Consider the following 26,596-nt stretch of genomic DNA (forward strand, 5'->3'; position numbering starts at 1 on the left):
GACTTCAGTTCCCGGTTAAAGTGAGCTTTGCCATGACCATCTACAAAAGCCAGGGACAGTCCCTAAAGATGGTTGGCCTAAACCTGGCGTTTCCTTGCTTCTCTCATGGACAGTTCTATGTTGGATGCTCGAGAGTGAGAACTGGCAAAAATCTGTACATACTTGCCGCTAATGGCAAAACCAAAAATGTGGTCTACCTTAATGCACTACAGTGAGACAATGTGGAGCCTCCCGGAGGGTGGCGTCCTACCGTGGCCTAGCGAAAGAGCCTCCCGGAGGGCGGCGATTCCGCTAGTAATTTATATATTTAAGACTATCTTCAAACATCTGTTATTATAGTTCTTCGTGTGTGTGTGTGTGTGTAATAATAATAATAATAATAATAATTAACGGTGTGTGTGTGTGTGTGTGCAGCTTTTAATTTCCGCCTTCGAATGTTTTAGTGACAAATTCAATTAAACGTAATTTACGTTTAGGTTAGATTAAGTTACAGGTATGTGTGTACTACTGCCCGTGTAGCGTGTACTGTACTGGCCAAGTGGGTCTTTGACGTCAGGTACTGTACACAGCATTTATTTTGTGCTATAGTAAAGGTGTAATCGACATTTTGAATTTACTTCGGCAGTAACAAGTAGGTTTTCTATGGCCTTGTTGCTTATTACAATTCACAAAAAAATATTCTAAAAATAAGTCTGATTTTAGCCAGAACGAACCTGTGAGAATTGTTCTGTATCAGTGATTGGTCGGTTACTCTTACAGTAGTTTAGTTAGGTTCTCTTTTCATAAGTTGCCGAAGCACCAAGTCACAGACCACGTCCTATAAAGTCAATGTCACGTTTTGGTTATTTCTATACCGTATTAACAATCTGTACATCAATATTAACGTTTTTTCTCTCGAATATCAATGAAAACAAACTAGGAACAAGTAAACAAGCCTTGGACACACTCTCATCTTAGTCGGTTCTGTAGCAAAAACTAATTGGGAACTGGAGGTGGAGTGATAGCCCATTCCTCTCCTGGTTTAGTTAACGTCAAGTGTTTTTATTAGTCAGTTCAAGATGACGCGGCTCTGTCTTCATGACCTCTCTCACACTCCTGACGGCATTCTTTACGGTGGCCCTGGGTTCAGCGCCATTGGCCTGGAGGTCTGCCATCGTCTCCATGAGGGGCTTCCCGTTTGTCTCCGGCAGAAGGAAGACCAAGGAGCCGGCCACCATAGCACAGATCGCGAAGATCAGGCATACCACCGGCTGGTCCTCTGTCTGGTGGGAGTACACGAGCCGTTATGGTGTGTGTGTGTGTGTGTGTGTGTGTGTAATAATAATAATAATAATAATAATAATAATAATAATTAACGGTTTATTGAAAGAGCTTGGCAGCCAGAAGGCTGAAAATATACAGTTACATATTTGGAGAATGGGTTACGAATTACAAATAATATACAAGTAACATAAGTGACACAAATAAGACATATAATAACTAGATGGGGAAAGGCTCAAACTACAGTTCATTTCAACATAGTGACAGTGTAAGGAGCAGTGGTTACTGGGAGTGAGTACACTGATTTATTACAAGTTATTGATAATTTTTACAATGGTTGGGACTGGGCTGTTCTTATAGCGATCAGTTCGTGCACGTATGGGCTGGATGCGGTTGTGGTGTCGAACAGCAATTCTCGGACAAGGGATCTCAGGTGGTAGTAGGAGCCGGTGTCGGGGATGGTGTAGAAGCTTCTTACCAAATTTGCAGATGAGGTCGTGGTGATGGTCAGTGAGAGTCGAAAGGGTCAGTGTGTTGAGCGCTTCTTGATATGTGGAGTAGGAAGGGGAGAGAATAATCTTGCATGCCCTCTTTTGCACTTTTTCTAGGTGTTTACGTTGTGTGGCATTTAGGGAGGAAGACCAGGTGGGGGAGGCATAGGTGAGCTTGGGAAGTATGAATGTTGTGTAAACACTGAGGAGCTCGTGTACAGGAACTCCGAGGGACTTGAGTCGGCGGAGGAGGTGGAGACGGAAACTGGAGGATTTGACAACTTCACTGACGTGTGGTTTCCAATTTAGTTTGTTGTCTATGGTGACGCCGAGGAGCTTCGTGGAATCTACAACCTGGAGTGTGTTCGGACCTAGAGTAATGGAAGGAGGTGGGACAATGTCGGAGGAGAGGTTGATGTGCATAACCATGGTCTTGGTATGGTTGATGGTGACATGGTTGTTGGTGGCCCAGTTTTGGAGACTGTTCAATAAATCCTGAAGGGCGGTATAGTTGGGAGCAGAATTGTTGACGCTGATCCCAATGGTGGAGTCGTCGACATATTTCCAGCGAGCAGGGGTTTCTCTTAGGGCATCATTGATGAGCATAAGGAAGCAGAGTGGTCCCATCTTGGTGCCTTGGGGGACGCCACAGGTGAGTGACTGAAAGGTGGAGACAGCCCCTCGGAAGCGTACAGCTTGGCGTCGGTCACTGAGGAAGTCTGTAAGCCATGGTATAAGACTTCCGAAGCCCGAGGTCAATAGCTTTGTTGATGATTATATTGTGGTCGACTAGGTCGAACGCTTTAGTGAAATCAATGAAGGCGACAGCTACAGACGTTTTTCGTTTCTCGAGATGGCGGTATATGTAATCGAGAAAGCTGACAAGACAGTGAGTGGTGGAGGAAGTTTTCATGTTGCCAAATTGCTGAGGGTCTACGACTCCTGCAATATCAGCATAAGCCCAGTCGAACACAAAACTTTCACAGATTAGGCTGGGTATTGGGGTGATTGCAATAGGTCGTAGCTGATTTAAGGATTGTGGGCTGGTTGACTTGGGCACTGGTGATACATAAGAGGTCTTCCAGTCAGCTGGGCATCTGGCTTGACTGAGAGAAGCATTGATGATGGAGCAGAGGGGTTTGGCAAGCTCCGGGGAGAACTCCTTGAAGAGTTTCATTGGTAAGTCAATGGGGGTGGTAGAGCGTTTTAATTTTAGTTTGTCCAGGCGTTTTGCTACGTCAAATTCTTCTACTAAGTCAGTGGGAAGGGGGGCTGGTAGGTAAGCAGGGAGAGTGGTTGTGTCAAGCCGTGGGAGCGTCTGGCATATAGTAGCGAAATGGTTATTTGTTTGCTCAGCTGCGTCAACATTAGTGAGATGGCTAAGGAAGGGGAGGGGGTGTGTCTTATTGTTTAGTCCACAGAGTTCTTTAAGCTTACCATACCATTGACTGATGTTGGTCTGCTTCAGGTGTTGTAATTTGGTTGGGTAGTGGGACTTCTTTGCAGTGCGTATTTCGCGGATGACTCGGTTGCGAAGTGACCTGTAGCGGATGTGGTCATTGAGATGAAAGGCTCTGTCTCTCTGTTGCATAAGTCTTTTGATCCGAGGTGTGATCCAGGGCAAGTCAGCTGGGTGAGATCTGACAGACTTCTCGGGGAAGAAGTGGTGGTGAGCTTCCGTGGTGGTGTTGGTATAATTTATCCATTTGGTTTCCACGTCATCCACGCTAAGTACTTCAGTCCAGGGATGGTGAACTATCCACTGCCCAAAGAGGCGCACTGCAGAGTCAGTAATCGGCCTGTAGGTCTTGATGTAGGGTCTCTGTACTTGAGTGGGAGTGGCAGCTGGGGACCAGAGCACTGATAAGTGTGTGCTACACCCGATAGGAGGCATTGGTTGAGGTGGTTGGTACTGGTCCGCTAAGTCAGTTAAGATAAGGTCGAGGGTATTCTGACCGTGTGTGGGGAAGGTCACAACTTGTGATAGTGATAGCTGGTCCTGGATATCAGTGGTGTCAATTTCATTTAAATCCCCACATAATACTAACTTGGCACATGGGTACCTAACTCTGAGGTGGTCTGAGGTGGTGATGAGATGATTGATAAGAGTGTGTGTGTGTGTGTGTGTGTGTGTGTGTGTGTGTGTGTGTGTGTGGAATCCCAGCTGAAGGGTGAAGAAGCCACAAGTCCAGAAAACTGTGAAGGGTAACTTTTTCGGTGTGAGAGTTGTGAACTCTTGGAACAATCTGCCAGAGAGTGTTGTGACGGCACCGAGTGTGAGCTCTTTCAAGACAAGACTTGACCAACACTGGAGCAGGTTCAGGTACATTCAGCAGCAGGTGCATGCCCAGTACTTGCCAACAGTGCGTAATAGACGTGACCGATCGCCCAAGTGGCTAATGAGCCGATCAGTGGTGAAGAGGATAAAAGAAAAGTAAAAGTGTGTGTGTGTGTGTGTGTGTGTGTGTGTGTGTGTTATGGTTCACAAATACAAAAAAATACACTTGCACACCCAGAACAACAGGCACACCGACGCTTGTCCACATCCAAATTGACAGACGGACAGGCAGACACAAAAGCCTGTGATATTATTATTAATATTATATATATTTTTTATCCTCTTCACCACTGATCGGCTCGTTAGCCGCTTGGGCGATCGGTCACGTCTCTGTCACGCACTGTTGGCAAGTACTGGGCATGTACCGGCTGCCGAATGTACCTGAACCCGCTCCAGTGTTGGTCAAGTCTGGTCTTGAAAGAGCTCACACTCGGTGCCGTCACAACACTCTCTGGCAGATTGTTCCAAGAGTTCACAACTCTCACACCGAAAAAGTTACCCTTCACAGTTTTCTGGACTTGTGGCTTCTTCAACTTTGAGCTGTGACCCCTTGTGGGGCGAGCGCCCGCCAGCTCCAGGTAAGGACACTCGACTGAGCATTGCTTTCTGAAATGTTTATAAACTTGAATTAGGTCACCTTTGGCCCGTCTATAGTATAAGCTAGGCAGTTACAGGCGTTCCAATCTCTCTGGGTAACTAAGATGCCGTAGAGCAGGCACCAGTCTGGTGGCCCTCCTCTGGTGCCATGGACACAGCCACTCACCAGGTACTATGTCTGTGGGGGAGGGACGCACATGCTACCATGGACACACACACAGCCAAGACACATCTAGTTATGCATACACACACACACACACACACTCACCAGATAGTCTGTGATGAAGGGGGGTACACTGAATCCTATGTACGCAGCCAAGGTACACACGGCAGTACCCCATGGACGTAGGGTGGTGGGCAGCAGCTCTGGGGCGTACAGGAAGTTGACCTGGGGGGGGGAGGGGGAGAGGATTTTAGAGAGAGAGAGAGAGTTCTTCCACAAAATGTAATGGAACATGGTTTGCGTGTGTTTGTGTGTGCGTGTGTGTGTGTATAATTAGTGAAGTGTCTGTGGAGGTTGGGTTAGAACATTTGTGAAGGAAGTCATGGATGAAAATTGTCTTATAATTGTCTGAACTATTGATTGTAAAGATAAAATTCCCGAAATTCTAATTATATCCTCTGCTATAGATTGACCCAATCGAATTGGCTTAAATCAGTGTCATATATGATTAGCTTAAATGCTCGCAGCTGCCTTCTCGAGATTAATTAATTGACTTAATAAGTGAGTCAGTGTTGGCGTTCAATTGTTTTAATTAACTATACGTCTTAGGCTGGCTGTTGCTGCTCCTGTGTGTGTGTGTGTGTGTGTGTGTGTGTTTGTAATGGTCAGCATGCTCGCCTCGCAAGCGAGCGGACCCGGGTTCGATCCCCAGGCAGGGTGAAACTATGGGTAAGTTTCTTTACGCCATTTGCCTCTGTCTATCCAGCAGTAATTGGGGACCTGGATGTTAATCGATTTGCGGATCCTGTTCCGGGGTAATGGTTAGCCAGTGCAGTTGGCAGGTTGTCCGGTCTTCTCGGACTATTCCTTGACACTGGGTCATGCAACTTGTTAATTCAGGGTATGGTTGCTGTGTTGGCGACAGCTTCTACACCTTAAAACAAATTCACGTCTAGGTGGCCCTAGGGCCGGCCATCCTCGTTACACGAGGGGCAACCATTATAACTATATTCTATAAAGGTTAGTTGTAGTTAAAAATATCACTTAACCTAACATGGGTATGGTTAGGAATCTGTCCTCATTATTACTACTTTGGTGTAGTCGGGAGTTTGTCTGGTAGAGTAAACAAAATATATATAAGGACCAACTCGGATTTGCTAGGAAACTTTTGTCCATATATCAGTGAAGGTTTGTCAACATCACTTAGTTTTCTTAGTATGTTTACGTCCCTGGCCAGCTCCTATCCAGCTCTTGTCCAGCTCCTGTCCAGTAAGTGTCCAACTCTGAGACATACCAGGTCAAGGGTTGGACACACACACACACACACACACACACACACACACACACACACACACACCATATTTTACAACTTCAGCACTAAGTCAAGTTTGGTTAGTTAGTTTTTTTACGTGATTAGCTCACCAGGGCCTGGGGGGCAAAATAATAATAATAATAATAATAATAATAATAATAATAATAATGATAATGATAATGATAATAATGATAATAATAATAAAAGAATTAAAAATATCGATCAATAGTGAGAGACAATGTATGTATGTTGTGTTGTCAAGTAAGAGAAACAATTGAGACCCAGCAATTGTGTGTAAATGAGGCAGAAAGTCAGATCATCAACCTGGGACTTGGTCACATATGGCAGCAGGGTCTACCATTAGACAACACATTATGCTTCCAATATCTTCCCAGGCGGTAGTACCTCCCTGTTTGGTAGCTGCCTACTACCTACTACCTACAAGTGTAGTTTAGATTATGTCAGGTAAGTTTACATTAAGTTAGGTGGGATTGTGTCCAACAAGCGACCTCAAAGGAACACTAGTTGCCTCTCCCGCTTTCTGTTACAATGAAACGCGGCAAGACTCACCTGGTAGGCGGTACAGATGAACAAGTAACTGATCATCACCAGTGTCAGCTCCACCCACTCTATAAAGAAAGGATCATTAACCAGATAGTTTACAGCTATTACCTCAGGAAGTGTTGGTGACGTCACTGAAGTGATCTTTGGATACTACAAGTGTCTCTGGTAACCTTGGTAACTCACCGTTGCATAAGCCCGCCAAGTCAAAGACCATCTGCGTCAGGAGGAGGAAGCCACAGGTTAGGAGAGAAAAGGCAGCGACAGCGCGACGACCAAGACGATGTGTGACGGGCGCCGTCAGGGTGTAGGCAGGGATCTCCATCAACCCCAGCAGCACCATGTACAAAAACGGTGAACTGAAGAGTTAAAACACGACCAATTAAATAATATACAACACCGTTTATCAATAAGTTTCAAGTTTTCCTTCGACAATTTACAACAGGTGATGTGCAGATGATCGCTACAACAGTCACCTCAACTGAGAGTCAATCTGTCCGCTTCACCTGATGACGGAGAACCTCGACACATCGAACCTTAAGGTGGGAATCATTGCTCTATTTCACCTGATGGTCAAGATTCATTATTTATGTCACGTGGAAGCAAAGAGTGAGTTTTCTCACCTGAAGTAGTCGGCGCTCAGGGGAAGACCCAGGTAGACGACGCCCTGCAGAAACCACAGGGTCGACAGCACAGCCATCAGCTTCCTCGTGACGGAGTTGGTCATCAGAGCCATCGGTGCTGACCACCACGGCTCCTTCACCTCTCTCAGGCTCTTCTCTCTTACCCCCGTGACAACAATGCTACTTCTCCGTCTGGGTCCCTCAGGCCACACACCGTCCTCAGGCCACACACCGTCCTCCAGAATGACTTCCACGGTGCTCACCTCCTGGATTTTATTGTTCTCCTCAGAAAAGGTGGCCCCCAAGTTCCTTAACCCGCCGCCTCCTTCTTCCTCGTGTTTTACCTGACTTGCTTCTTGGCTCTGAGACAATGACACAAACTCAGCTGTTATAACTTATTATTCCCCTCACCATTACTTGTTTAATCTATAAGGTCAATAATGTTCCTCTCTGTATGTCTGTCAGTCCTCAATTCTCCATAGATTCACACAGAAACATATTGAGAATTTTCCTTATCAAATCGGCTAAAAGTTTACAAGGAAATAAAACAATACTGTATGTGGGTCAGGTTAGGTTAGGTTAAGTCCTTTCTATTAATGACACTACAAACTCCTGACATGACACTCCAACCACTGAAACAACCTGAAGAAGCACTGAAACAACCTAAAGAAGCACTGAAACAACCTGAAGGAGCACTGAAACAACCTGAAGAAGCACTGAAACAACCTGTAGAAGCACTGAAACAACCCGAAGAAGCACTGAAACAACCCGAAGAAGCAACAGCCGCAATATTACCTTATACATGTGGGGAATGGTGGCAGTGATGGTGGCAGCGATGGTAACAGAGTCAGGTAGGGTCACCTTATTGAGTACTGCACCTCGTTGTAACACCTTTACGGCCTCGTCAACTCGCCCCTGCACCACTAGCCACCTCGGCGATTCGTCCACAAACCTGACAACAAGAAGACCGCCATATGGAGCCGAGAACTTGTTGATAAGACTTTGGGCCAACATAACATTGTTTATGTGACCCTTCCGTGATAGTGTGTGTGTGTGTGTGTGTGTGTCAATAATATAAATTACTCCATGATTGAAATTTCTCCCCCAAAATAGAACTCCAAAAAGCTCATTAAGACAACAACAAAACACCCATGACCAAGAAGATAAAGCCGTAACTCTCTCGTGGTCTTGGATATGGTTAAGAAAGGATAGATCCCACTCACACGACGACTACGAGGAGGAGGAGACAGGGAATAGAGCCCATAGCCTGGAGTGTTCGCCAGTCCCTGATGAAGTACGCCATGCTGCCCAAGAACACCATCATGATAGCGTAGGGAAGGGCTAACATGATCCCTAGCGTTGGCCGTAGGCGAGGCACACACACCTCCAGACCTGCCACAGTAAGTTAGTACAGTGTTAGACCTGCCACAGTAAGTCAGTACTGTGTTAGACCTGCCACAGTAAGTTAATACTCTATGTTTGTCTTTGACACCCCCAAAATGTTCTACACTATGGAGGGTATATGCAAACACTTGTTATCTTGAAAATAGGTTCTTATTATCGTACGGGAGATATATACAGATGGACCAAGAAGCTCTCTTCTACACCATAAGGACTAGTGATCTGAACTCTCTGTATCACTCGGCGCTGGCATGTACAGATGCCAGCATTCACAAGCTGAATACATAATATGTAAATATGATAATTCACATACATAACATGGTGCATAATAAATGGAAATATTACGTAGGATTGATACATGTTCTATAATACTTTACTATACATAATTAATAGAGTAATATAAGAATACACAGCTTAAGGTACTACTTCATGTCCATATTATACAAATACAAGATGAGTTAACCTGCTAGTCTATGCGAGTAATTTATTTAATTTCATAAAACATTGAAGAAATTATCATAAAAAACTGGTAATTATATAAGTTATCATATGAGAGAGAGAGAGAGAGAGAGAGAGAGAGAGAGTCTGACTTAACTCAAAAAGCTAAAAAACAAAAACATATAAAAATCAAAAGTTAGACTGACAGAGAATGAAGACCGGGTAGACCATGACGGAGTTGAAGATCCCCAGTAGGAGCCTACAGGTGAAGAGGAAGAAGAGCCAGGGTGTTGTAATGAGCAGCACCACACTCACCACCGTACCCACCACCCCTATCCTCACCGACCACCGCCGCCCATACCTGAAACAACCATTGTGCCGTCAGTTGGTGTGTGTGTGTGTGTGTGTGTGTGTGTGTGTGTGTGTGTGTGTGTGTGTAATAATAATAATAATAAACGGTTTATTAATAGAGTTGCAGTCGGTGGCTGAAAATATACAGACTTACATGTGATTTAGACATAATGATATAATATACGTTCAATACATTTACAGGGCTGTACAGTACATAAATCAGGAGTTGTTTATTATTTTAACAATAGATGGGATGTGTGTGTGTGTGTGTGTGTGTTAGTAATAATTTCAGTACATGTCTTTTAGATCACCTGTAAATTAGACATCTCTGATTATTTCACTTGAAGATTAACGACACTAATGCTAACCAAATCAAACCTAACCTAACCTAACCAAATCTAACCTAACCTAACCTACCTTAACTTAATACAATCAAACTTAACCTAACTTAACTTAATATAACCTCCATAACGTAAATTAATTTAGGAGTTTATTCTTCATTTCAATTAAGCTTGGGTGTCTAATCTTCAGGTGAACTAAGCTGGGGGGGTGTCTAATCTTCAGTTGAACTAAGCTGGGGTGTCTAATCTTCAGGTGAACTAAGCTGGGGTGTCTAATCTTCAGTTGAACCTTTTTTTTCCTAAACGTACAAATATCTCAAGACTTCATTGGCAGGTGTTACTAAGGGAGTGATTCACCTGTGGGCGGAGATGGCTGATAAGATGGAGCCCACGAAACAGCCAAGGGTGTAGATGGTCTGGAAGAACGGTGACAACGTCTATATCTCCTATAGCTACTGTCCAATTTCCAACATAATACCCAAATAATAAATCAAAGTACACGAAAAAAAAATGAAAAACACACGATATATTTTCAATCACAAAAAGAACTACTAAAGTAAAAGGAAGAAAAAATGAATCTCTCGTTTATTTATGTTCAGTATCACAAGTTATCACTCACCCGTTGTAAGAGAAGGTGTTATTGTTAGGCAGGTTACAGGTGAATACAGGCTGAGGGTTAATGAATTCACAGCCGACGAGGAACACAGGTAAGATTGCAGGCACTGTGGGGAGGAGAGGCAGTCGTTAAGTCGTTTGGGGGCGGTAGTGGTGGTTATGGTGGTGGTGGTGGGGGTGGTGGTGGTTATGGTAGTAGTGGTGGTGGCGGTTATGGTGATAGGGATAGTGATGGTGGTGATGGTTATAATGGTAGTGATGGTGACGGTGATGATGATGATGTTCTTAGAAACATTTAAAGGATAATAATGATGCTTATTACACACACACACACACACACAGGCTATAGGCGTAATATATTTGTTATCCTGTCTTTTCTTATATACGGAAATGACAAAATATCGGTGTTTGTCTAAAATAAAATGATGGACAACACTCGCCAGAAAATAGGCATCAACTGAAGATTAGACATCTTATGAACCTTGTGAGGCATACTATGAACCTTGTGGGGCATCTTATGAACCTTGTGAGGCATACTATGAACCTTGTGGGGCATCTTATGAACCTTGTGAGGCATCATTATTTGTTTAGTCTCTAACCAGTATAGCAACCAGAGTATTATACACTATGGATGAATAAGTTTTCATTATGCATTTTACATTGACCCGCAGGAGTCAGAGATGTTTTCATAGCAAGCATGTAGTAAGTATTTATTTAGCCTGCTCAGACGCAGCTGCTCTAGTCACGCATACGGTCTGGCGAACAGTATGTCCACCAGAGATGTCTCATCACTTATTTAATAAAAGGCTCTTACTTGATAACTAAGTACATTCATTATCACTGGTAAGACCTTCAAGCATTTGATGTAAATTATTAATCAGAATAGTTAGACATTTGCAAAGTCAATTAAGGATGATTCACGGCTCTAACGAGATCATTTCCAGACAGCTTTTTCAGTAACACTGCTGACGTTGATTCAGGTGTTCATGCCAACTCTTCCTACTGGTAGAAGCTTCTAGAAGCTTGGATCCATGCATCATCCTTTCGTGACGTCACTGTCAGTTAGCCGGGGTAGGTCCGCCCTGGTATAGAACATAAGAAAATAAGGAGTCTGCAATAGGCCGGTTGGTCTGTGCATGGCAGCTCCTGTCGAGAGTTACTACCACTCTCTATCATCCATGAATCTGTCTAGCCTCCTTTTAAAACTTTCCAGCGTTCCAGCACTTACTATAAAGTTGCTAAGCTTGTTCCACTCGTCCACCACCCTATTTGTGAACCAGTTTCTTCCTATCTCCCTCCTAAACCTAAACTTATCCAACTTGAATCCGTTGCTCCGAGTCCTATCCTGCTCGGATATTATAAGAACTTTATCGATATCCCCTTTATTGATTCCTTTCACCCACTTAAATACTTCTATCATATCTCCCCGCACTCTTCGTCTTTCTAGGGAATGCAAGTTTAGTTTCTTTAACCTATATTGATATGGAAGGTTTCTAAGTCCCGGAATCATTTTCGTCAATCTTTGCTGCACCGACTCGAATCTTTAGCTGGACACCACACATTACTGATCTACCACTGAGCAGTAGCCTGAGAGACCCCTTCAGTCTTAGCAGATCTAAATAGTATCTCTAACACTGCTCTCAAGCACTCAGTCCCCAGAAGATGTGAATTACACGAAAGCGCTTGGGAACTTCCTGTTTTCTTGTTTCCTTGTGGTTATCAGCATATATATATATATATATATATATATATATATATATATATATATATATATATATATATATATATATATATATATATATATATATATATATATATATATATTGATAAAATCACACGGGAAAATGGAAAAAAATCCTTTCATTCCTCTCAAACCAGACAAGTTCCTACACTTAAGAATATTTTGACTCTGCCCTATCGTAATGGATTTGTCCCGTTAGTTCGGTCCCTCAAGCTTCTAAATATTAATGTTGTTTTTAAGTATGACTCAACCATTAACAATATTTTAATAAAGAATAGCCCAAGTTTGAATGTAAATGGAAATGTTTATTGTATTCCATGTAGCAAATGTAATTGTAATTATGTAGGTCAGACAGGAAAAACACTGCAGCTCATAATCCAACAACATAAGTATAATATCAGAACAGCATCTGAAAGCAGTGCCTTGTTCGTTCATGTTAGGAATATTAATCACCCCATTGCTTGGGAAAAAAGCTTAGAAGTATTTAAATCATCTTGTGTCACAGAAAGACGTCTGGTTGAAGCTAGTTTGATTAAGGAGTTAAAATCAATAAACCTTAGTGATGGTCAGTTCAAAACTGATATGTTACATAAATTTATTTGTCAGTGGCCCAAGGTTAAAAATGCTTTGAAAACCTTTGATCTAGATGTAAGATAGTTATTTTGTGGGTCCCTTATTTTTGACCTGACCTGACTAGTCACGTCACCCCCCTTCTCTTAAGCTCCTCTACGTGTGGATTAGTGGATGACATCATTATGACCTGACCTCATGTTTTTAAGGTCACCCTGTATATTTAAGCCTCTCTCTGTCCATGTAATCCAGTTGCCTCTGAAGATGTCTTGAATAAAGACGAAAGCTAAGGTGCTCCGTTGTTTCCATTTTCCCGTGTGATTTTATCAAGATTTATCTTATCCACGTTTTCATTGTGGATTTACATGATATATATATATATATATATATATATATATATATATATATATATATATATATATATATATATATATATATATATATATATATATATATATATATATATATATACAAGTAAATCACTGTAGGTGCGCGTGATCCAAGTATATTCACAGATACTCACAGATGATCTTCTGGAAGAGGCTCACGCCTGTGACTCCAGCTCAATAGCCTCTTCTCTACTCAGACGATGGCTGCGTGTGGCGGATATTTGTGCCCTATAATTATATACTTGTTCTTGATTTTTCCAGTATTTATCTAATTTTGCTTCAAACTTTTCCACCGTCTCCACATTCACTACCCACTCAGGTAACCCATTCCAGTTGTTGACAACCCTACTCGGGAACGAATGTCTTCTGAGATTTAGCCTCGCTCTTGTTTTGTAATCTTCTTTGTGTTCCCCGGGTAGTGTCATCCTCCCTCATCTGGAACATTCCTGCTATACATGCCTGGTCATATATGTCACACACTATCTTGTATGTTTCCACTTGGTCCCCACGAGGTCTTCTGTACGCCAGTGTGGGAAACTGTAATTACCTTAGTCTTTCCTCATAAGATCAATTCTTGATCTGTGGTACTAATTTGGTAGCCCTCGGTACATTCTCTACTGCTTCAATATCCTTAATGAGATATGGGCACCAAATTTGATTAGCATACTCAAGGTGTGGCCTAACCAGAGCAGTGTACAGAGCCTTGAACATAGGTGCATCCAGATGAACAAAAGTTCTTCTAATAATGCCCACTATTATATTAGCCTTGTTGATTTTCTCAGCTAGATGGTCAGAGAACGTCAGCTTATCATCGATGTCTACCCCTATATCCTTCTCTACAGTGGTCTTCTTGATCATGGTGTACATATGATATCCATGGTCAACAACTTTTGTTCTTCCTATCCTCATGTATTTACTTTTTTCTGGGTGAAAGTTCAGCATCCACTTCTCAGTCCAACCCCTGATCCCATCCAGGTCCTCCTGCAGCGTGTCACAATCCTCATCTCGTTCGATTTTCCTAAAAATCATTGTGTCATCCGCATATAGATATACCTCACTGTCGTGTTTAATTGCCCCAGGCAGGCCATTGATAAAAAGGACAAACAGCAGGGGGCCGAGGACAGAACCCTGAAGGACCCCACTAGTGACCTCCCTCCAGTCAGATACTTCTCCATTTACCACAACTCTCTGTTTTCTCTTAGTTAAAATATTCCTTACTCAATCAAGATATTTTCCATCAATGCGATAACTAGATACTTTTTCTAATAGTCTTTGGTGGGGTACTCTATCAAAAGCCTTCATGAAGTCACAATACACTTATTTAGATCTGCTAGGACTGAAGGGGTCTCTCAGGCTAGTGCTCAGTGGTAGATCAGTAATGTGTGGTGTCCAGCTGAAGACTGACTAGCTATACCAGGGCGGACCTACCCCGGCTAACTGACAATGACGTCACGAAAGGATGATGCATGGATCCAAGCTTCTAGAAGCTTCTACCAGTAGGAAGAGTTGGCATGAACACCTGAATCAACGTCAGCAGTGTTACTGAAAAAGCTGTCTGGAAATGATCTCGTTGGAGCCGTGAATCATCCTTCATTGACGTTGCAAATGTCTAACTATTCTGATTAATAATTTACATCAAATGCTTGGAGGTAGGTGATACGAGACTTACCCAAGAGGGCGGCGAGGATGAATAAGTAGTTCCAGGGACCCATACCCAGCTGAGTGAGGATCAAGTCGACCCCATCCACAGAATCCATCTTCACTGCAAGTGCAACAAATTCATATTAAAACATACTTTACTATTTTTTTTTACTTTTATCCTTTTCACCACTGCGACGTCGGCTCGTTAGCCGCTTGGGCGATCGGTCACGTCTCTGTTACGCACTGTTGGCAAGTACTGGGCATGCACCGGCTCCTGAATGTACCTGAACCTGCTCCAGTGTTGGTCAAGTCTGGCCTTGAAAGAGCTCACACTCGGTGCCGTCACAACACTCTCTGGCAGATTGTTCTAAGAGTTCACATTTCTCGAAAAAGTTTGCCCTCACAGTTTTATGGACTTGCGGCTTCTTCAATCTTAAACTGTGACCCCTTGTGGGGCGAGCGTCCGCCAGCTACAAGTAAGAACACTCGACTGAGTAGTGCCCCTCGAGATGCTTATACACCTCAGTTAGGTCGCCTCAGTAACATGTCATTCTAGTCGTTAGCACATGCTGCTTGCAGCACACACGTTTCCTGCAACACGTGTCAATGTACTGATCACTTTTGTACATGCTAGTATGTAAGCAGTTTAGTCTTGTTTAGTCTCTAACCAGTATAGCAACCAGAGTATTATACACTATGGATGAATAAGTTTTCATTATGCATTTTACATTGACCCGCAGGAGTCAGAGATGTTTTCATAGCAAGCATGTAGTAAGTATTTATTTAGCCTGCTCAGACGCAGCTGCTCTAGTCACGCATACGGTCTGGCGAACAGTATGTCCACCAGAGATGTCTCATCACTTATTTAATAAAAGGCTCTTACTTGATAACTAAGTACATTCATTATCACTGGTAAGACCTTCAAGCATTTGATGTAAATTATTAATCAGAATAGTTAGACATTTGCAAAGTCAATTAAGGATGATTCACGGCTCTAACGAGATCATTTCCAGACAGCTTTTTCAGTAACACTGCTGACGTTGATTCAGGTGTTCATGCCAACTCTTCCTACTGGTAGAAGCTTCTAGAAGCTTGGATCCACGCATCATCCTTTCGTGACGTCACTGTCAGCTAGCCGGGATAGGTCCGCCCTGGTATAGCTAGTCAATCTTAGCTGGACACCACACATTACTGATCTACCACTGAGCAGTAGCCTGAGAGACCCCTTCAGTCCTAGCAGATCTAAATAGCATCTCTAACACTGCTCTCAAGCACTCAGTCCCCAGATCAAGTGGCCAGCCTCTGTATATATATATATATATATATATATATATATATATATATATATATATATATATATATACACTAGCGGAATCGCCGCCCTCCGGGAGGCTCCACATTGTCTCACTGTAGTGCATTAAGGTAGACCACATTTTTGGTTTTGCCATTAGCGGCAAGTATGTACAGATTTTTGCCAGTTCCCACTCTGGAGCATCCAACATAGAACTGTCCATGAGAGAAGCAAGGAAACGCCAGGTTTAGGCCAACCATCTTTAGGGACTGTCCCTGGCTTTTGTAGATGGTCATGGCAAAGCTCACTTTAACCGGGAACTGAAGTCGCTTGAACTCAAATGGCAGGTCAGTGGTGATGAGAGGTATCCTTGGTATAAAAACGTCCTCTCCTTTAGCTTTTCCTGTCTGTATTGTAGCTTCCAGTACATGTGGCATCATGTTCTTCACCACCAGTCTTGTGGCATTGCAGAGGATTGGTGGTTCAAGATTTCTTAAGAGCATTATAGGAGTTCCAATCTTGAGAGTGAGGCGGAGAGGAGGCAGTCCAGCGGGCTCCAAAGAATTAAGGAATTCTGCAGGGTACTGGACTGCTTGGTCCTGGTCGATTACTGTATCAACAGATATGAATGAGTTCTCACTGCCTGGAAGCTGTCTGGGTAGAGTCATGTTGATTTCAGCCACTGTTTCATTCTTTGGTGCCAGAATAGCGCGTTCATGCAGCCACTTGCGATCCTTGTACAGGAGTGGTGGATAATGTTTGGGTAGACCATGTTAGTGAGCTCAGTTGAGGACTTTACAACATTTCCACATCCTTGAGGAATGATTATTTGTCCTTCTGAATCAACAGGGAAAGTTCCATTCCCAATCTGTAGTAGAAGGTTTGCAAACCGTCCAGCATCCTGATCTCCTTGTAGATGTACTCTCATGTTTGTGGATAGAGTGAGTGTCTGAACACTTCTCCGGATTTAGGTTAGTTTAGATTTGGTTAGATAGAAGTTGGTTAGTTTATGTTAGATTGGGATAGCTTTGGTTAGGTTATAGGTTAAATTAGACTAAGTTAGGTTAGGTTAGAAGAAGGGTGTTTAATCACCAGGTGAAATAAATTGGGGGAGCTAATCTTCATGTGACCCGTCTATAGCTATATGCAGGGAGTTTCAGAAAGAGTTATATAATTTCAATGTTCTGTCATTTCACTGTTTATAACGATATACCCTTCTGTTTCTCAGGTCATGGTGGTGGTGTTGTGACATGTAAAATATATCATCAGCAGGACTCTCAGTCAAGCATGGTGTTCAGTAAAGACCACAAAGTAAAATCTTTAATTGATGGTTTGAGGTTAAATAATAGGTGGAAGTACGCCGGCGGTTCTGTCATGAAAACAATCTCCCCATGCGCACTGGACCTTCAAATTGTGATATAAAGCGATTTGTGGAGCAGTTTAAAACAAATGAAGTTTGGAAAACCGTAGTGAAGGCAATAGTGGTCACCCATTAATTATCACAAAGAGCCAAGTCAACATTAATCTTGTCAGAGATTCAGTTATCAACAGCCCCAAGAAATCTTATCAGCTCCACTGCCAAGAACTGACTATCTCACCCCCATCTGTGTTGCGCATTCATGCTCGTGCAGGATGGTGTCCCTCAGCTGGAGAAACTCGATCTGCTTCACCAGTTGTTCGGAAACCGGCTGATCAGTCTGGACACAGCACACGAGTGGGCGTCACATAGCCCCGATCTCAATCCCCTTGACGTTTATTTTTGGGGAGCTGCCAAGGGCACAGTCTACCCTAATACACCCCGAACACTCGCCCCTGTAAAGCAGGAGGTGGTAGAGTTTGGCCAGGCAGTCACCCCAACCACCTGCAGTACAGCTGCACAGAACTTTGGCGTCCGCGTCAAGGCCTGTTTAAACAGAGGCGAGACACACATTGAAATCGTGTATTACAAAAAGTTTGCTTTAATGATTTAAAATGTCATAATATGAACTTTGAGTCAATGTATAGATCAGTATTCTGTGATTAATAGTTTTTTTTTATAAAAGTTTCAAATCATGTAACTTTTTGAAACGTCCTGACATGGTAGTACAGTACCACGTTGGAAACACCGCTTCTTGTTCCATCAGCGAAGTGAAGTTTACATTTCCAGGAATCTTTAATATTGGATTTTGATTTGAACGAGTTCTTAAGTTTCTGGCCTCAGGAATAAGTTAAGTAATATCATGGCCCCATAGATTCTTTGATCTTGTTTTGGCGATATAAGCGACCTAAATATTGTTTTTATTTAAAAAATAAAAACAACCTTTGAAGGAGTTAAGTCTTACAGAATGCTAAAAATTCTACCAAAAGTGGTTGAAAACGCCTTAGTTAAGGACGTTCAGGTGACGGGCAAGTCGAAGGGAATGATTGAAACCCATCTTTTGACGCATTTAATATTTATTGATGTGGTCAAAACCTGCAGACAACAAGGCGTTCATTAGTAGTATATAGTGATCTATCTGAGACATAATTAGTTAGTCTCACACAATTTATCTTAATTATAATTGATTATTGAGCATAATGACATGATACAAAGTTCATAACTCTATCAATCTTAGCTACACTTCATTCCGCGTTGTCTTATTGCTCTAGATAAGGCAGGAACGAGTGGGCATAATTAGTCCACAATATTTCAGTAATGAGGGGTATGTCATCACTTTGGCTGTACTTACAAGTGCGGGTCAAAGCGAACCAGTATGGTGTTCCAAGGGAAGATAGTTCTGTGTAAATTGTTTCAGTACAAAACTCGGCCAGGATTGGGAGTTGTTGTTCACCACTGCTAGCAGAGTGTTGATCCTCAGAGCATCACTTGAGGGGGCAGTCTCCTAGAGTCCAGGTGGCCACGCCGCCTATTAAACCATACATTAGCAGAGTCATGACCTCTTCTCCGTAAACACCACTCAAACCCTAATCTTTGTTCGGGTAAGGCAGTAAAAACGTCAGCACTGATGCCAGCGGTGAAAACACTCCCGGCGATGACAGCTCTTACGCCAGTGGCGATGACACTGCTGGCGGTAAACACCGTCCCCCAGCTGCCACATCTGTCGAGGTAACAGGTCGCGTGGTGGGGGGGCATCACTGAGAGGGCGACTTGTGTCATGAGATCCAAGACACCCCCTCCGCGCCCCCGCCAGTGGTGAGGACACTCCCGGTGGGAAACACCCCCCCCCCCCCGCTATTGCAGTATAACAAGTAAGTCTCATTCGATCTCAGACAGGGTTTAGATAGGGCAGTGATAAAGTTAACAAGAGCTAAAAGTAAATTCATTTCAGGGTTTCCGTCAGAACCCACTTGACTGCTAGAGATTGACTGATAGAGATTGACTGCTAGAGATTGACTGCCGTTTGAGACTGCTGTTGATGATATGATGATTAGCGACTGTCGCCGTTGGAATGATCAGTGCAGGCTTGTCACTGGTTAGCGGGGTAGCAAAGGATCTCTTGAGTGAACGAGTGCTCCCGACAACTAAAACGACACGGGACCAGCATCAGCAGTGGGTGATCAGCTCTTACCACTTGGGTGCACAACACCACGTGTCCTCGGTCAGCTAGAAGTATTACCTACATAAGAAAATAAAAACATAAGAATGGAGGAAACTGCAGCGGGCCTATTGGCCCATACTGGGCAGTCCCGTTTACACCCAACCCCTATTGCTCATATAAGCATCCAACCTATGTTTGAAGCTATTCAGCGTATTCGAGTTAATGATGATATTTGGTAACTTGTTCCATTCAACCACTACTCTGTTTACAAACCAATGTTTACCTATTTCGCGCCTAAATCTAAATTTGTCTAATTTAAAACCATTGTTACGAGTTCGCTCCTGGTTGGATAGTTTGAGTACCTTTGTAATGTCCCCTTTGTTTAGCCCTGACTTCCAATTATACACCTCTATCAGGTCGCCCCTCGCTCTACGTCTCTCGAGGGAGTGCAAATTAAGATGCTTTAACCTGTCTCTATACTCAAGGTTCCTAATCCCCGGGATTAGTCTTGTCATTCTCCTCTGAATTTTTTCCAAGGATTCTATATCCATTCTGTAATACGGTGACCAGTACTGAACTGCGTAATCCAGGTGTGGTCTCACAAGCGCAAGACACAGTTTTAGGATGACCTCGCTAGTCTTGTAACTAACACTCCTTTGTATGAACCCAAGTACTTTATTAGCCTTGTTACGAGCAAAAACACATTGTTTACTTGGCTTAAGGTTCCTACTTATCATTACTCCTAAATCTCTCTCGCAGTCGGATTTCTCTATGGCATCGTTGTTCATCTGGTATCTGGTTTCCCTGTTTACATCTCCTATACTGAGTACTTTACATTTGTCACGTTGAATTTCATCTGCCATTTTTCAGACCATTCGAAAAATTTGTTTAGATCTTCCTGTAGTTTTGCGAGTCCTCGTCAGATTTAATAACACGTCCTATTTTAGTGTCATCAGCAAATTTACTTATGTTGCTGTCTATGCCGATATCTATGTCGTTTATGTATATAATAAATAATAATGGTCCAAGTACTGAGCCCTGGGGAACTCCACTAGTGACGTTGCTCCAATGGGACTTAGTGCCATTAATGCTCACTCGCTGTTTCCTGTCCTGTAACCACGCCCTAATCCATTTAAGGATATTACCTTTGATGCCATGTGCTTCTACCTTTCTAATTAGTCTTTCGTGGGGGACTCTGTCGAAGGCTTTGCTAAAGTCGAGATATACCACATCATAATTGTGCCCTTCGTCCACCGATTCGAAAACTGATGAAAAGAATGTTAATAGATTAGTTAGACATGAACGCCCGCTTGTGAAGCCATGTTGGGAATCATTGATCAACTTGTGCTTCTCCAGGTGGTTTCGAATAGAGTTTGAAATGATTGATTCAAGTAATTTGCCTACTATTGATGTTAGGCTGATTGGGCGGTAGTTAGAGGATAGTGATCTATCCCCCTTCTTGAAAATCGGTATTACATTCGCTATCCTCCAGGATTCTGGTACTACACCTGTATTTAAGGACATGTTAAACAACTTTGCTAAGGGCATACTAAGCTCTTCCTTACATTCCTTTAATACTCTGGCAAATATCTCATCGGGACCAGGTGACTTATTAGGCTTTAGTTTGTCTATTTGCTTACTAACATCGCTACTAGTCACTACTATCTCGCTTAATTTGTTTTCTTCACTATCTCTGAATAGAGTCGGTGCCTCGGGTATCATGTTTACATTTTCGGTGGTGAAAACTGTTGAAAAATATATATTCAAATTATTGCTCATTTCTCCGTCGTTGTCAGTGAGCTCGCCGGTATCTGACCGTATTGGTCCAATCTTTTCTCGTGTTTTAGTTTGATACATTTGGTAGAATCCTTTGGGGTTTGTCTTCGCCTCCCTTGCTATCCTTACCTCATTATTTCTCTTGGCTTTCCTTATCTCGGTTTTAACCCTACTCGCCAATACCTTATAATAATCCTGGAGGTAAATTTCGCCATGATTTATCCTTCTACCTATAGCCTTCCTTTGGCCAATGATGTTCTTTAAATAATTATTTATCCATAGTCCATAGTCACCTGCGGGCGTTCTCTCTTCCCGCCCATGGACGCACTGAGAGTACACTGAGGCTATCTGAGTAAATTAATGGTCACACACTGAGACCAGGAGTCTAGGGGATACCTAGAGAAACATTTTATCTCCCTTATTACGGGTGTATGTTGAGTTGGGTGGAGCATGGTTCACGGGTATTGGTGGACCCAGTAACATCTCAATAATAGTGACAATATTTTTGTGTGTAGTTAGTACCATTTTTTCAGTTACTGATATTATCTTGACGTGTGTAGTAATAGTTCTTAAATGATTTTGATAGTATTGTTTTTTAATGTTGGTGTCACTAAGTGAAACCAGAGTGATACTGTGATTTAATTCCTTTAATGCATTTAATTTTTCTTTATAATTCCGATCTCAGGTATAACCTTTGTTCCCCAGAGTAGTGTTTAAGTTAGGTTAGGAAGTGTGCATCTGTTGGGGTGATATAATTTTGTTGAGTGCCCTTAAGGCCTATTCATTGTAGAGTTATTAATTTCTATTTTTTATACCATTTTCTCAGTGGTTGATATTATTTTGTTGAAAGCCCTTAAGGCCTGTTTCATGTGTGCAAGCAACATTTCTTAATACTCTGAATTTATTGTTGTCTAATGAGGCATTGTCTGAGTTTCTAATAATTTCAATATCATGTATAACTTTTATTCCCCAGAGTAGTGTTTTAAGTTCAGGTTAAGAGGTGCGCATATTGGTGTACCATTATTTGATTGTGTCTGTAGTGTTGGAGGGAATATAAGTGTCTAAATTTTACAGTGTGTCTCATTCATCCCAGTCACAGACGCTATCCTTCCACGGGTCACGGACAATTCATTTTGTTAGTAAATTTAAGTGTTCTTGTGCTGGTTCGGGATTTTTCTAAAGGGGCGCTTCCACTGCAATTACCATCTAATAATTAATAAACCCCAAGTCAAGTGAGAAATTAAAGTCTAGTAAATTTCCGACCGGTTACATATACAGGTATATATATATATTTATATACACTGGAAGAGTACGGGATTCTGGGGACCGTCTCAGCCTGGACAAGAGACTTTTTTCATGACTGCAAGCAGTGTGTGGTGATTAATAGCACGAAATCGAAATGTGTATCCGTGACAAGCGGGGTACCACAGGGCAGTGTACTGGGCCCGCTGTTGTTTGTTTGTTACATAAAATTACATTCCAGAAGCTGTAAATTCCTCCAAACAAATGTTTGCGGATGATGTCAAGTTATTTAGGGAAATTATAAACCAAACAGACTGTAATGAGCAACAGAAAGATCTCTGCCAGTTTCAAGAATGGTCGAAGAACTGGCTGCTAAGATTCAATGTCACAAAGTGTAAGAGGATGCACCTGGGGCGTACCAACGGTAAGGAGTATCGCATGTTCCAACGGGACGAAGAAACAACATTAATAGAGACTCAATGTGAAAAGGACCTGGGTGTGTATGTTGACAACAAGCTGAAGTTCTCGGGCCATTGTAAAAAGAAGGTGAATCAAGCGACTAAACTAGTAGGTCTTATAAGAAGGTGCTTCCTCGTCTGGAATACTGTCACCTCGTCTGGTCCCCGAGATATGGTAAAGACTGTCAGGTGATAGAAAATGTCCAAAGGAGGGCCACCAAACTGGTGCCTGCAACTTGACAAAAGTTTATAATTTATTAGCACTCAGTCGAGTATTCACACCTGGAACTAGTGGATTTTTTTTAAATAGAGAAAGGAGGGGTGAAAGAAGATTAGAGGTGGGGGAAGGAAGTTATAGTTCGGAAATTGAAGAAATTTAGGAAGAGGTAAGAGAGGGCGGGCTGACCGCCTAGCTAAGCTAATAGTATGTTAGGATTGTGTCATGGGTTAGTTATTGTCTGTCGGTACAGGCACTAAACATCCTACCCTATCCCATATATGGGTGTTTTAAGGGTCTTATTTCATATTCCGCCGACCCTACTGGCGGATGCTGGTCTAGGGAGGTTGTCTATTGCCTGGCCGTATAGATCGGGGGTGGTAACGGACCTTTTGAGATTTGGTAGTTTTGGGAACCATTTACAGTATGGTTGTTTTCGTTAACTGGTGGGAGTCTTTGAAGGAGTTCTATCTTTTGCTAGACTCTGCTGGCCAGGGTGTGCAGCTGCTGGTTGTTGGGTTTTATTCTCAGTTCTGTCCGCCTTATTTAGGCCCGGGACAGGGGGGGGTGGGGGAGGGGCTTAGGGGCATAGTCCTCCTGGACACATGCAAATATTTTACTTTTATCCTTTTCACCACTGATCGGCTCGCTAGCCGCTTGGGCGATCGGCTACGTCTCTGTTACCCACTGTTGGCACGTACTGGGCATGCACCGGCTCCTGAATGTACCTGAACCCGCTCCAGTGTTGGTCAAGTCTTGTCTTGAAAGGACTCACACTCGGTGCCGTCACAACACTTTATGGAAAGATTGTTCCAAGAGTGTCCTTGTGGCCTTGAAACAAGGGCTTGTGAGTATTATTTTACAGTCACTCATAATTTAAACGTCAAGGCATCATATTTTTACGGGGAATATCCCATCCGGATACAGATCATCGACACACAACGGGGCCTGAGGGGGACGAAAGATAAGAGTAAAAAAATACAAATGACAGGAGAAAAAGCGTATGTCAATCTACACCACGAAGATGCTGGAAAGCCAACTTTTTGAAGTGAGGCTGATTCTATTGTGTTCGACATACACACAGAAAAGGTGGGCCCTAAGGGCAAGACGAGTGTTATGAGCCCACTGCCTTGGCGATGGTACACAGAATGCCACATCCACCGAGCATGGACAGTATAATGTGCTACCAAATATGCATCTACAAGGAACTGTATGTGTGGCGAGGTGGGGTGTCTTGACTGGAATGGACGGAACCTGATTGCACTGTTACCATACCAATAATTTTTTTTTTGTGGTGGTTGCGTATGTACGTGCGTGCAGGAAGGCGAGTTGCCTCGTACATTGTTTGCTATAATACCTGATAATTAATGTATTTGATACTTATATTTAAATGTGTGTGCAAGTGTAAATGCTTTAGTGTTTGAACAATGTCAGTATATATATATATATAGAAAAAAATATATATATAGATATATATATATATATATATGTTTACTTGCTATGATGTGACTTGCCTGTGACTAGTTGGTGACACTCGATACACGGAAGCTGTTGCCTCACCTGAATCAGTCGCTGCCCCTAAACCATCACCACTTCGTGTAAACACAAGACAAATTAATGGGTCTAACATGACAGCAGTTTCCCCCCAAGAATAATACCATCACACCACCCTGGTTTTCTGGGGCTCTCTCTTACTCCTCCATGTATTGATGAATGATTCACAATGGAGGAAAAAGGTTCTGAAGAACAAAGAGTGAATGGTCAGTGATCTTCCTTCACCTGAGGGTCATGAAGCAGAACTTAAGTGCTGGGAGCAGAAATAGAATGCCTGGGAGTCTGACCTGACAGCTACACTCAGGTAAACCTTCCCTTTATTCCACCCTAAACATACAGTACACTGTACATTATGCTCCAAGTCAATGCAACCTTACCAGTCACTTCATGTGGCCGGTCACCTTCACATGAAGTCGACCGAGTAACCTCAAAAGTTCCCTGCGCTCTACAATGAACCAAGGCATTGAACGGTCTCACCTTGTTGGATGTTTATACAAAATAAACAGACATAAATAAAGTGATCACTAGCTTTGCTCGAGGTCATCCAAGGTGGATAATTAGTAGAGATTTTGGATGATAAAACAGCGCCAGCCAGTGTATGAGTTCTTCACATTAGCAAAATAAAATAATCCTGAATTAATATTATTGCATGTCCTCTATTTTGTGTAGAATATGATAACTAACCTTGACTCATTGTGTTAACTTCTGTGGTTTCGAGGGTTGTAATGGCGAGTGTGCAATATATACAAAGACGGTACCGAGTGTGAGCTCATACAGACTTAACAACACTGGCACAGGTGCAGATACAGCCAGTACATACCCAGTACTTACCAATAGTATGTAACAAAGACGTGACCGACAGCACAAACGGCTAACAGCCCGATCAGTGGCCAATAAAATAAGTTGAAGTAAAGATTTCCTCAACTTTCGTAATACAATATAACAAACAATATACTGTATAGTGTATACCTTGTCCCGTGACTTACTTGTTGACGGTGAACCAGTTAGGCGGCGTGAGAGGCGGTTGCAGGACTTACCGCCGGTCTGAGCCACCACCGACTTAACACTGTCCCAATACCTTGCTGCTTGCCCTTGCTCACTCTCCCTTCCCGTCACCCCTCTCTCACTCCCCATGTCCCTCACCCCCCTCCTCTCACCCCATGTCCCCCCATGTCCCCACCCTCCTCTCACCCCATGTCCCCCCCATGTCCCTCACCCCTCCCTCCTCTCTCCCCATGTCCCCACCCCCTCCCTCTCTCTCCCCATGTCCCTCAACCCTCCTCTCTCTCCCCATGTCCTTCACCTCTCTCTCCCATGTCCCTCACCACTCCCTCCTCTCTCCCGTGTCCCTCACCCCCTCCCTCTCTCTCCCCATGTCCCTCACCCCTCCCTCCTCTCTCCCCATGTCCCTCACCCCTCACCTCTCTCTCCTCATGTCCCCACCACCCCTCCCTCTCTCCCCCCCCCCACCCTCCCTCTCTCCCCATGTCCCTCACTCTCTCCCATGTCCCTCACCCCTCTCTCTCCTCATGTCCCCACCACCCCCTCCTCTCTCCCGTGTCCCTCACCACTCCTCCCTCTCCCCATGTCCCTCACCCCTGTCCCTCTCTCTCTCATGTCCCTCACCACCCCCTCCCTCTCTCCCCCGTGTCCCTCCACCTCCTCTCTCCCATGTCCTCACCCCCCTCCTCTCTTCCCCATGTCCCTC

The 26,596-nt window shown here is 43.2% G+C and overlaps 2 protein-coding genes across 2 annotated transcripts in view; both read right to left on the reverse strand.

Moving 5' to 3' along the window:
* Window positions 1–223: 223 nt before the first annotated feature.
* On the reverse strand, window positions 224–10,309 carry LOC121860176 (solute carrier family 22 member 3-like). Its single transcript, XM_042357233.1, has 9 exons — window positions 10,234–10,309; window positions 9,391–9,545; window positions 8,569–8,737; window positions 8,141–8,297; window positions 7,346–7,707; window positions 6,909–7,081; window positions 6,732–6,790; window positions 4,955–5,074; window positions 224–1,262 (listed from the first exon to the last, which is right to left on the reverse strand). The coding sequence occupies exons 2-9, from the start codon at window positions 9,413–9,415 to the stop codon at window positions 1,032–1,034; spliced, it is 1,296 nt and encodes a 431-aa protein (XP_042213167.1). The 5' UTR covers window positions 9,416–9,545; window positions 10,234–10,309; the 3' UTR covers window positions 224–1,031.
* The window catches only part of LOC121860227, a 39,746-nt gene continuing 23,366 nt past the window's right edge, over window positions 10,217–26,596 (reverse strand). The window contains exons 3-5 of the mRNA XM_042357315.1: window positions 14,861–14,953; window positions 10,496–10,598; window positions 10,217–10,292 (exon numbers count right to left, since the gene is read on the reverse strand). Of these exons, the coding sequence (XP_042213249.1) occupies window positions 10,217–10,292; window positions 10,496–10,598; window positions 14,861–14,953 (272 nt within the window). The remainder of the gene's footprint in view (window positions 10,293–10,495; window positions 10,599–14,860; window positions 14,954–26,596) is intronic.

This window comes from Homarus americanus, unplaced genomic scaffold, assembly GCF_018991925.1.
Source record: "Homarus americanus isolate GMGI-L3 unplaced genomic scaffold, GMGI_Hamer_2.0 scaffold21914, whole genome shotgun sequence".
NCBI lineage: Eukaryota > Metazoa > Arthropoda > Malacostraca > Decapoda > Nephropidae > Homarus > Homarus americanus.

Excerpts from the sequence above, each read along its gene's own strand:
- LOC121860176 (XM_042357233.1), bottom strand. The coding sequence starts at position 9,415 with ATGGTCTACCCGGTCTTCATTCTCT. Across the intron at positions 8,738-9,390 it reads CTACCCGGTCTTCATTCTCT|GTCTGGAGGTGTGTGTGCCT; the intron begins GTCAGTCTAACT and ends TTACTGTGGCAG. Across the intron at positions 6,791-6,908 it reads CTTGGCGGGCTTATGCAACG|AGTGGGTGGAGCTGACACTG; the intron begins GTGAGTTACCAA and ends CTTTCTTTATAG.